Source organism: Cupressus sempervirens, chromosome 10, assembly GCF_028749045.1.
Source record: "Cupressus sempervirens isolate cs-2001-9-10 chromosome 10, ASM2874904v1, whole genome shotgun sequence".
Classification (NCBI taxonomy): domain Eukaryota; kingdom Viridiplantae; phylum Streptophyta; class Pinopsida; order Cupressales; family Cupressaceae; genus Cupressus; species Cupressus sempervirens.
The window spans coordinates 64,554,356-64,567,340 of NC_143127.1; the positions used below are offsets into that span (position 1 = coordinate 64,554,356).

The 12,985-nt window shown below is 33.5% G+C and overlaps 1 protein-coding gene across 1 annotated transcript in view; it reads right to left on the reverse strand.

Annotated features, from left to right (window-relative positions):
• Nucleotides 1–791: 791 nt before the first annotated feature.
• The window catches only part of LOC149532579 (plasma protein), a 129,572-nt gene continuing 117,378 nt past the window's right edge, over nucleotides 792–12,985 (reverse strand). Inside the window, exons 6-7 of the mRNA XM_089803234.1 lie at nucleotides 7,010–7,155; nucleotides 792–1,274 (exon numbers count right to left, since the gene is read on the reverse strand). Coding sequence (XP_089659360.1) covers nucleotides 1,090–1,274; nucleotides 7,010–7,155 — 331 coding nt within the window. The 3' untranslated portion in view covers nucleotides 792–1,089. The remainder of the gene's footprint in view (nucleotides 1,275–7,009; nucleotides 7,156–12,985) is intronic.

Sequence of the window (12,985 nt, forward strand, 5' to 3'; positions counted from 1 at the left end):
TTACCAAATAAATCAAGAATCGAATTCAATGTAGTAAGATTTCTACTAATCGTAAAAGAAAACCAAGATCCCAGAAATTAAATGAATGAATAGATATAAAGAGAATTTTAGGCATACTGCAATGAGGTTTTAAAGTGTAGGAGAAATTCTGAGAAAAAGAAATGCTGCACAGTTTCAAATTTGAAGCAGCCATTGTCATTAATTTTAAAATACCCAAGTTAGTAGAGTTACGAAACCCTCCAGCTAAAATTAGAGCATAAAGGATAAAACCTTGAAGGAAAGCCCCAAAAAAATTAAGGCTAACCTGTACTCTCCTAGTAAAGAGCAGCACATACTGTCCATGCAATCTGAACAAGAAAGTTGTTGAGGGTATCTACACCGTTGTTTGACAAACTAGAATCCTTTCGCAGAAGCCCTAAATTCTGCTGAAAACATGAAAATGTGAGATTTGGGGGCAAGGAATGGGTGTAGACGGAAGAGCTTTCCAGAAAGTTTTTTCGGAAGAGCTTTCTAGAAACCTAGGAGAAAAAGCTACTTGTTATGTGGCGTTCATTGTAATTTTTAATATTTTTTCTAAAAAATTGAAATTTTCTTCTTACCTTTTTAGCAAACAACCAATTAAAATACAGTAGCTTTTTAAAATATGAGAAAATTTCTGAACTATAGAAAACAAGAGTGAAAATGTTTCAAAGCTGATTGGTCTAGTGAAGCATGGCCACGATCATTTGTTATTTAAGCTATTTCATAAATGTTGAAGTTATTTTTTGTGTGGGCTTCCGATTACGACAGTGTTGTGTAAATAAAAAAATATATCTACATATATTCATTTATACATAATCCAACAAAACTTTTAATACTCATCTTATTAGTTCCTGCCACAGGCAGGGTAACTAATGTATTTTCTTTTCCACTAGACCAACCTCTTCAGCAATGTAATATAATATAAGCACAGTTTAAATATCAGTTTTCCTATGCTGGCAGGTATTTTCTACATAAACAATGTCCCCCAAGATGTCCTGCTGTTATTTCCTCACATTTTGCTGTCTGATGACAAATGTGATTGACAAGTTCTTATCAAATTTAAGTGGCTCATGGGCTCAATGATAAGCAGATGATTTTCTTAACCTTGAATTGTTGAGCCTTTTTTGCATCCATCAGTTGAAATATCACTTCTGTACCTGCTCTTACATTTACCTCTGTTCTCTCTACTTCAGAAGTACCTTCATCCCGGTAATTACGAGGTACACAAAAAAGGTTAACATTTAAACCCCCACCTGCAAAGTAAGACACACTTAAATTGAGCAACCTACTATAATTATACATTGAATTAGAAAGCAATAATGGAATTATTATCATAATCAACCATGATGGAAAATGCAAACCCAGTTTGCATTGCTGATTCAGATGATTGACCTATTTTCTATCCACATTATACAATCTTGCATTGTAATTATGTTCATAAACATGTGTACATAAATATCATTTCATGATTTCAATGAATTTTTAACCTTCATTTACAACATGGACAGCCAAAAATGCTAAATATTCAGCTACTTACTGTACTTAAACTTTGCTATCTAGTAATTTTCTAGTCTCAAAAGTTTCCTTCTCATTAAAGGAAAAAACTTTTGATGGGTAATGAGCCTAAGCCTAGGTTAAACTTTTTTTTTTATGGATAATGAGCCAAAGCCAGATTAATTAATTATTGTTATTTGTTGATATTAATTATTATTATTTGTTAAACTCGAGTGGACTCGAACCCAAGACCTCCCTGAGCTGTTGCCTATTAAGGAAAATATTAATATGTTTCACCAGAAATGTTTATATAAAGGTGCTAGGAATTTTATCACAATGTGAAATTGACATGTGGATCAGACTTTCCAATTAAGAACTTTTGTATGACAATAATGAGGAACCAGATGTCAGGCCCACAATAGTACCCTGTTATAGACCCTGATGAAATAAATATGATTATGAGTTAATTAGGTTATGCTTGACATTTTTGTTACTATAATGATTCATGAGACCCTATTAAAGACTAATGTGGATTTTGATTGATACGCTACCCAATAACATTCGGTCAATGAGATAGGCCCACATGAGAATGAAATTCAACATGTATTAAGTTGAGAACCTAGTCACAAGATCCAAGGTATGATTCACTAGACAAATAGGGGAAAGAAATAACATTCACTCTCGTAAGAAATAACATTGAGTATAGATCAAATGATAATAAAACATAATGGTTGCACTCGTAGTTGGTTTTGAAATGTGATGGCATAAACTAGAAACATTCAATGACACGAGGAATTAATCCTAGGGGCACAAACACCACGTAATGAGATCAAAAGGACATTATTAGAAATATTATCTTGGTCAGTTGATTTGAAAGGATACTAGCTAACAAGTTTGCACTAGTGATTTTCACTTATAACTTTTATTCTAAGATCCATTTTACATGTTTTTATGATATGACCTCAGTGTTTCATATTTTTGATAGATAGGGATTGTGATAGTATTTAGAACAGAAATTTCATTATGATAAGAAGGATAAATGTTGATACCCATATGGTTGATATCACAATATTTGAAAATGTACTCAAATGAAAGCTAATTGAATATGATATTGCAATGTTTTGTTGATAGTACTTAGAACAGAAATGATTAGATGATAGTTAATTGTATATGTTAATGTGAAGTTGAGTGTGCAGGAAAGTTGAACCATGGAGATTATTGGGGAAACAAGGTTCAATCCTATGTGAACACGGTAAAGCCAAGGTGAATCTTTAGAAGATTCAAAACCTCGTTGTATTGTGTTTATTTCATAATGTGTCTGAGCATGGGTGTTGTAAGTTAAAGACCATAATTAATTAAAGACATGTCATCGTGATTTGTCAGGGTTTTAATGTGTGTGTGTCAATTGACACTTGTGTTGTCTATGTGTAAATGACATGTCATATAGGATTCTTTGGCATGAAGTTACTTAACCTAAATTTGATCCTCATTATGAAATTAAGTTAACCCACCTTGGAAAGTGTTAGGATGAGTCACTTTCATGATGGAAATTAAATTAAAAATTTGATAGAAACTTTAGAGAGACTTGAAGTGCTTCCCTAGTATTATTTTGATAAAAATAAGTAACCCACATGGTAGTAGTAAAGGTTGGGGGTCTAAATATAACCATAAGTTGGCCTAGGAGACTTAGGAGGCCCTCTAAACTAGTCATTTTCAAACCAATTCGAAAATCAGAGTGTCACATGACCTCTTTCCTCACCCCTCCACTTGGTTAAGTTCCTATTGGTAGGAAGGTACAAGGGTGTAAGAAAGGTAGGTGGGATGGAAGTGGAGGTCTTTTTAGGGAGCTTGTGCAAGACTTAGTGGCTGTTCACCCACTCTCTACTTGTGGAGACAGATAGGTTTATGGAGGAGAAGCTTAGAAGCCAAGGAAGGAAAGAGATCTTCATCACCATTTCATAGCCATAGCTTGTAAGGAGGTCAGTGCTTCATGCCATGCTTTCTTTATTTCATGAAGTTAAAGTTGGAAATTGGAAGAGTGCTTCTTGTAGATCTATGTGAATGATGTGGAATCATGTGTTGTCATTTGAAATCCATGTGTTGTGTTTGTGTATATGGTTTCCTGAATTTTCTTGGGGTTTCTTCTAGATTTCCTTGTTTGGATTGAATGTTGAAATTTGTTCATGGGTGTGAAGGCTTCACTCACCCTTGGGAGGGAAGAGCAAGCCTTGGGTGAAGGGGTTAGTTGGGCTTGAAATATAGTTGAGAACCTTGGAGTATGGGCTCCATTGTATGCCATATTCATTCATAACTTGCTTTGGGTGATAAGGAGAATGATGGTGTGAAAAGGAAGTTTATGAAGTATGGGATTCCAAGGATGCTATATTTGATGGTTGTATGTTTGGAGGTTGATTTGTGAAAGCCCCGAAAGGGCATGGAATTTGTTGATTTGTGAAAGCGGCGAAAGGGCATAAAAAATAAATTGTTGTTACAAATTTGGTATGATATGTCAAGTCTCTTAATTGAAAGCCCACCTTCACCCAATGTTTATGATTCCATTTGTGAATCATTGTGCAAACCTTGGTTGGGGTTGTAAACGTATTGCAAAATGTTGTGGTCTGGTTAGTTCTTGAGGCTATGATATTGTTTGAATGTACCCCGGTTGAGCCTTGTTTTCCCTAGCGCAGGGGTGGTCTCCTTGAGGCCTAGGTTGGGAGGTGAGCCTCCATGGGTCCCCATTTTGTCTCTCTTGTGCAGGAATTCATTTGAAGATCTTGATAGCTTGATGTTATGAAGTTTATCCCTTGCATAGGAGGAGACTCAATGTTATTGTGTTGAAATTTGAGAGATAAATTCCACTTGTTATGTGAAGGAATTGTAATGTAAGAGTGTAGTGAAAGCTTCCAAATCATATGTTAAGTGGAGCAAATGTGTATTGTAAGAGAGTAGTGTATGCTCTCATTTCACAAGTCCATGGAAGGAGAGAGCTTTGAATAATGTATGTTTTATTAATGGTCCTCCCATTGTGCATTCAAAATGATGATTTCCTCATTCCATTACTCTTGTGATGTTGTTATCTTAGCATTGAATTAGAATGTAAGGAAGAAAGAAAATTGTAATATGGAATTCCTTAGAGGCCTGTATAGAGTATTAGCATTTTGTTATACTATCTCCTCCAAATTTCATTATGACAATAGTTGCTTGATGTACAGTTGGAAATTGAATTAGTTGTATGATATGCAATAGATAACAATGAAATTAAAGATAAGTTATGAAAAAAAATTGAATGTCATTAAATATATGGAATACTTGGAATTCATGAAATTTGAGTTTCTAGGATTTCACTGAGTTTTCAAATTAGTCTATTTTGCAAGTAGAATTTGTTAGTGATACGATGGTTGTTTATGTTATAGTTGTTTATTAGTTTAGGACAACTAAGACATAATGGATTAATAAATCATCTTCAATTCATTTTAAATGATCATAGAGATTGCATGAATAGAACTAGACCAAATAGTTGAGCTTAAATAAAACCTGTAGATGCACATTTTGCATTCTGGAAAATGTATGGGGTAGACCAAAAAAAAACTCATTCCATTACAGTCAATTAAAATAATGAACTTGGAATAAAATATTAGTTCTTGGTTTGACTAGTTAAAAAGAACAAAAGAGATAACTTAGAAATCTTTCTCAATAAATAAGATGTCAGACCTAGGCCATGATGATATGAACTATAAAAAAAATAATAATAATAATATATAAAGATAATATTTATGTAAATCCTATAATTCCTAATAGACCTAGCACATTAAATGAGAAACTAGTAGTTTATTCTAGCTTTTACCTAAGCTTGTAGTATTGCTTAGAAAGAAAAAGAATTATACATAAAAAGTTAATGATGGTGGAAGTACCTATCTTCCTAGGCGGCTAGGAGTTTCCTTGGGGCAGCAAGTCAAGCAATGATATTGACTTCACAAGACAGCCCTCTTCCATACGTATGGGGGTTGAGGAATGGCTGAAAAGATATTGCAAATCATTTAAAATCTGCCATCTCACCTACCCACATTGGGATACAAGGAGGTGACAAAGGAAAAACTTTAATGTTTTAAAATTTTCATCCTTCCAAAAAAAAAACTTGCTCATTACAACTTCTTTGAAAATACCCACGTCCACTAGGAATGGCATGGCATTGGTTTGAGGGAAGTAGGTCTTAGGGAAGTAGGTGTTATTATGACTTAGCAAGTCGACTCTTTTTTTTTAATGTTGATTTATAATCTAATATAAAAATCAGCAATTAAGTTGTTTATTTTTTTGTATTCTTAGTTGAATATAGCTAATGGGAAGTGAAGGTAGATTGTATTTATAATAGTCTTTAAAGATAATTGGTAATTGTATAAAATAATTAGATCATTAATTGCTCAATTATTCCAATTGTAATAGTATTAGCTTAATATCAAATTAAGATATTGTTAACAATTAAGATGTAATCTGTGTAATAAGTATAGGTGCTTAAAACATAATAATTATAATAATTAAATAACAACAACAATATCAAGGATAAGTTAAGCGAGATAGAGTATAGGGTTGGTTGGCAACTTAAAAGAAATCGCATATGCACATTAGCTTTAGGATGTTGTAAATACCTTAGAAGGAATTGACTATATAATTATATTGTTTTAAAATTGATTGCTAAGAGGAGCATAGTTAACATTGAATTGAAGATGGTTGAAAGGAGATGTTAAATGGAAGTTATTGCCTGAAGTAATGCTAGCTCCTATCACGAGATAGTGAAGTTGACTATTAAATTATAAATGTTCATGAAAGTAATTAGGTATGAGTAGTCTCCTAATATTAATAATAATGGGATAAATAAATAAATTAAATTAAATTAGTGGGTTTCCACCTTATAAAATTAAGGCATGACACCAGAACCGACAGTTTTCTATGTAAATCTCACAAGCGACCATCTCTTTGGTGTTAATAAAAAGTAAATCCATAAAACAAATAGGAAAGTTATGTGCCATTGTCATGCTGAGTGACCAAACACAGTAGTGCAGAACACTCTAAATTGAATAGAACCACACATTTAACTTGTTTCCATATGCAAGTTAATAATCAGGCATGCCTGTGTTAAAATTATGATGTTCGTATCCATAAACTTATGCACGATGTCTCATTTCAACAAAGCTAGAGGCCAAGTTGTCGAGAATGAGAGAAGGGCATTTACTGTATAGGTTTCAACCGTTTTAACACAAGTTCCATGTTTCCTCAAGTCAACTAAGACATTTTGAAGTGATGTTGTGACTTACATACCATGCTACCATATGCTTAATTGCACTTATCTAGAGTATCAATATATTATATATCCCCATCAACTATTATTATAGTTGCAGAAATAAAAGTTCAAAGAATATATGTAACATACAAATTTCGTTTTTAGCATTTACATTTCAAAAAAGAAAAATAGAGAAAGAATAGCATGACTGTTACTCACTCAGAAGATTGAACATAATTGGCTTATATCTGACTATCTTGGCCACCTTTGACCTCTTTACAACTTTAAGAGTGTCCATATCCTCCTTCTTCCCTTTGAACCCCAGAAATTCTCCATACATTTGTTTACTACCTTTAAGCTCCAATCTGATGAACAAAGTGAATTAGCCACATAGAACTCTTTATTTATAGTATATACAATCAACAAATGTTATTATACAGACTGGTCAAAGCCAATTACTATCATATAGACAAATCAAATAGGAGATGATTTATAGCACCACAAAAATCAATAGCATGGACAACAGATGGGTTTTGTTTTTGTTTTTTCAGCATTGTAAACATGCATTCTTTTTCATGGGACCAAGCCACCAGTTTTCTATTTTGCAAAAAACATCCGATCTAGCATGTGCATAGTTGTTGTATGAAGATTCATATAATTCAGTTGTAACATGCATAATATCATTTCAATTAAACTGAAAATATTATCGCAAATGCAGGACATTCACTGTGACATATGTTACTGTAGAAAGGAAAATCATTCATTAACCAAAAAGTTGTGAGAAAGCCAGCATAGCAATGGTTGTGATATAGTTCCCAAACCATGGCAACCCTTGTAGAATCTCATGTATTGTAGCGGCTGTAGCAAGGAAGGTTTCAGCTGACAGCATAAAGTTCTAGGAGTGACCACAGTTGAGATGATCACGAATCAAGCAAAATCAATTGTTTTTACTATTGCAGGTTTCAAAGCATATGAATGAGCAGCACCTTCTATCCTTTTATCTCAAGTCACTTTAAGGCTGAGCATCACCATGGAGAATGTATAAGGAGATGTAAGGGAGGCTTGTTCAAGAATGTGATGTCCCACTTTCCTAGAGTAGAGTTTAATAATAATGAGGTTAAAAATAAAATAAAATAAGATTAAATATATAATAATAAATAAAGGTACGAAATAAATCAATATAATGAATGATAACTAAAATTATCATTATTATTAATGTAATATAATATAATGATATATAATATATAAATTATAATAAACTATAATTATAATTAAATAAATAATGATATTAAAATTTAAAATATAAATAAATAATAGGCAAAAGCCTACAACGCAACGGTAACTTGCGAGCCTCTCATGTGGGAGGTCTTGGGTTTGAATCTACCTTCGCTTAAAAATATTCTCTATGATGTCAGAGAAGCAAAGCCAAAAGATCTTTACCCTAACAAAGAACATCATCTTACAATGAACAAGTAAATTGAGATTTAAAATAAGTTTGACAATGGAAGGAAGATGGTGGGAAAGAGAGCTAAAACTTAGAAGAGATATGAAAAAAAATGGAGCCAACATAGTGCAAGGAACTAAAAGAAAGTGCTAAGATATCTCGAAAATAAAGTCTTCCATGGATTGCATGCATGAAGAAGGTAATATTGAGGTAAGTACTATTTGTCTTTTTAATGAATATGTAATTTAAGTGAATTCTAGATTATTTTTGGTAATGATAAAGAGAAAATATGTCTGGAAATAAAATATATATACATAGTAGGTTGAATATATGTATATATAATCAAAGCATGCATTTAAATTAAATATTTATTATATCTATTTGAATGATCAAATAATATTATGTTGAATTATTATTCAATGTAGAATTACTTTCCAAATCTTATTTGAACTATAGGAGGAAGGGTATGATGTTACCAAGGAGGGCTTTGTCTAAGTCCAAGCAATTGGATCTTGGTCCCAAAATAAGGTAGGGGTCAGCGATCCGTAATCTTTTGCGATGCGGGCTTGGACTTGTAAACTTTGAGGGAATCCATTTGCACTTTTGGCATCTAGGAACTTGGAATAACATTTATACCTTTTGATCCTAAATTCAGATAATATGTTCATCTACTTTATCCTTCCTTGAGTTGAAATAATAAAATGATCGGATATGCACTTATCCTATTCCCATGTGGCTAATAAGAGAAGGCAGTGTGTTACCAAGGAGGGGCTTGTCTATGTCCAAGCAATTGGATCTTTGTCCCACAATAGGGTAGGGACCAGCAACCCGTGATCCTTCAAGATACGGGCTTGGACCTGCAAACTTTGAGGGAATCCATTGCACATTTTGCATCTAGGCAACTTGGATAACATCAACTCCTTTCATCTTTGAGGTTGACATGAAGTAATTTATCATGATTAACATTTCCTTGAAACTTATATATACATGTATGTACTAATGATAACTTGTGGTTGTAGGATCCTATTGAAGAAGTAAATCATCTTCTAAACTCTAGTAAGACATTAAACGAGAAAGCATGTACTATGTGTCTACATCGTGTATTCTTCGTGTTTTCATGCATTCATGTGTCTACTTTGTGTTTTCACGTGTCTTCTTCGTGTTTTCGTGCATTCATGTGTCTACTCCATGTCCACTTTGTGTTTTCATGCATTAATATATATACTCCATAAATCCTTTAGGTGTTATTGCATCCATATATATATTTTGTATGTTGAATCTTTGAGAAAGGTTGTGTATGAATAGTCTTTGCTTGAGCACAAGCAAATTCGAGAGGGGAGGATTGTGATATCCCCACCTTATAGGATTTAATAATTTATAATCATTAGATATTAAGTTAATAACATTTATGCTGATAAATAATATGAATAATAAATTGTTCTATATTATAATAAAATATATATCATCATATCACTATAGAAACATAACTCTTAATTAGATATGGGAATAATAATATTGAATATAAATATATAAGTTTTAATACATCAATAATTAAGACTATAATACGTTATTAATTAAACAAGTAAATAATTATTATATTGAGAATATTAGTGATAGTATTATATTATTGATTAACAATTATTATTAATAAATAATATTAATGATATATTACTATATTATACCTTAGAAATGGTAATCAATATATAAAATATATGCATAAAATACTATTAAGAATATAAGGTAATATATGTTATTAAATTAAGTGTCATGACTATGAAGAGTTGTGACATTTGGAAGGTGTCTTCTTCCATACAAAAAGGAGAAATAAGATGTATATTAAAGTATAGTTAGTATGAACTGTTCAAAAAGATACAGTCAGTATGTAAGATAGAGATGAACATTGTGTAATGTGAGGTTTCTGTCTAATATAAGTGGGTCAGGTTCAGCATCCGATTAGCACTATAACATTAATGCTAAACTTAACAAATAACATTCTTTAATAATCCAAATTAAAAGTAATTAAGACATAGTTACTATTTAAAGTAAAAGATAATAATAAATACATGTCACCACTCTCTTAATTTTAAATTCCAGATTCAAAAAATAGAATAAGCTCAAGATGATAATTAAAATAACTAAAACCTGTCATTGTCTAGCAGATTTTCATACACTGGAAATCAATAATAAAAAGAAGGCTGAAGAAATTGTTAAATAAAATACAACCAAGGCATTATCATTTTGAATATTAGGTGATCCTTACCCAAGGATCTTGTTGATGTTAGTTTTGTACCACTACATAACATATAGCAATTGAATATCTGATACAGAGTATCAAACACACAATTCCTCTCTTGAAAAGTTAATACTTATGAAGGCATAAGAAAAACTCCAATGTTCCTTACACCTGTGGATACTAACTCAGTTATCGATGTGATTTGCTAGTAATCACGTAGGTGGGCTTACGTTATTCATTCAAAGATAACTTGGTGGTACTTCGCTTACTTGACTTGTTCTTTTCTCCTTGATCACTTTCACTTTCAACTACTCCTACCACTAAATGCTTACTACTCTACTACTACTGGATGGAGAAATTAGGAAATGGACGGGGATCTAACCAAATGAAAGCTTGCCAACGGCGCTACCTCCATTGGTGCGATGATTCTAAGGGATACTCTTAGGATTTTCACACTAACACCTATCTTCCAACCCAACTTGAAGTACAAGCAGAAAGATGATATGCAAGTAGAACTTAGGAGCTATTGGACTAGATTACCACACAAGGCTTCCTAACAAGCCAGTAGGATGCTAATGGCCTAGCTTATAGGTCCCTTATCAAACATTCACTAACATCACCATATAATTAGCCATCTACTTCGCCATCTACTTCTACTCTAACAACATGAAATGAAATCATACTTTAATTTGAGAGATGAGAAGAACCATGCAATACACCAAAATGATCATGTATATCCACCATGCAAGCCACAACAATGAATAGAGAACAATTTTGATAGTATTTTGGCAATAATTCTCCAACATAGCTCCCTCACAAATGAGAACAAAATGGTCTTATATAGAGGCTCCAAATTACAATGAATCGCCGAGATTAAGAGGCAAAATCAAGGGCCAAGATTATATCTTACAAAACCTAATTAGGGTTACCATTATTCAACCAATTACACAAGGGCACCAACTTTGTGGGCCAATGAGAAAATTACAATAATTTGTCAACCAATGAGAACATAGGACACTTGGCATGATTTGATTGCATGCACATGAAAGTGCCACCTCATCAACCTTATCTTATAAATTTATTCAATCCTTGAGATAAGGTGAAGCCTTGGATGCTTGAGCTTGTCCTTAGAAACTTTCTCATCACCACTCGAACTTGCTTGTACTTGATGTCCTGACCCTAAAAGGATGAGGTCTTCATGCACTTGGGGTAATCTTGCCTTGGCCTCGATTAGATGCGAACTTCTTTGCAACTTGAGAGCCTTGCTCTTAGCCACTACCTTGAAATCGAACTCAACCTCCCCCATTATCCTTGCCTTCCTTAACCTTCCTAATCTTCCAACCTTCCCATTCAAATCCAACCAAGCTAGCTTGCACGAATAGCCAAGCCTTGCCTAGACTCAAATATTTTCAAATCTCTTCTACTAATCCGCTCTTTCTTGAAATTGTGCGGCTTCTTGAATCACAATCTTCAATCAAATTTGCCCTTCACCCGATTTCATTCTTCACCAAAGCTCACACTTCAACCTTTGCCGGCTTCAATCAAATAGAAGGGCTAGAACCCCATGTGGAATTGCTTCTAGTTTTGCATTGCCCTAAGTTGTAATTCTAGATTTTCACTTATAATTCTAGCCCAATCAAATTTTCCCTTTCCATTTACAATTTCATCAATAAAGTAATACATTCAATTCTCGAATTGCATACCTTGTGAGACACCCATGACTCAGCTAAGAAGCACAATGAGATCTCCATATTCTGATTTCAAGTCTGCCACGGTGAGCTTCAATGATCTGGTGACTCCCTTCTTTCCTTTGTGTAGCCAATCCTGTTTGAGATGCGTGAAATAAGCCTCTTGGTTATCTTGAAATGACTTGATCACCTGGTCCATCATTACTACTATCATGTTTTTGTATTGAGGGATATTAAATGCTTCTTCGATCAACTGTTCGCCGATGTTGGCCAACACTCTCTTCCCATCGTCAAAAATGATGGATTTACTAACCAAATCAAACCTAGATGCACATTCCATAACCAATTCCGGGCAAGGCAAAGGTAGGAGGAAAGGCCGCCGAGTGTACAATTCTACTCCTATATATCTTCTTTGCCATGGGGGATTGTCTTTCCTTTAGTTTGTTCTTTACTTGTATCATGTTTACTGTACCGACATTGGTATCAGTAATTCGCCTCATTTTTGAGAAGGTGGTTTTGGGCATCATATTCTCTTTGTCTTTCTTAGTATTTGTTCCCTTAGGGTTCCTGCTTGCACTAACATGTACCATCCTAAACACTTATTTATGCCCCTTCATTCTAAGTGATATGGACTACTTTTATCGATCTCCAACCTTCTTTCTATCGATGGATTCTAACTTATTTCTGCCTCTCCAAGTCCTATCACTAAACTTATCAATCTCCAATCTTCAACCTAGAGGTGGGACTACCACTTATTTTTGCCTCTTTGTTGCCTTAGGATGAACTACACTTATATCTCCCAACTTCATTCCTAGGGTGGTCTAGCTTAT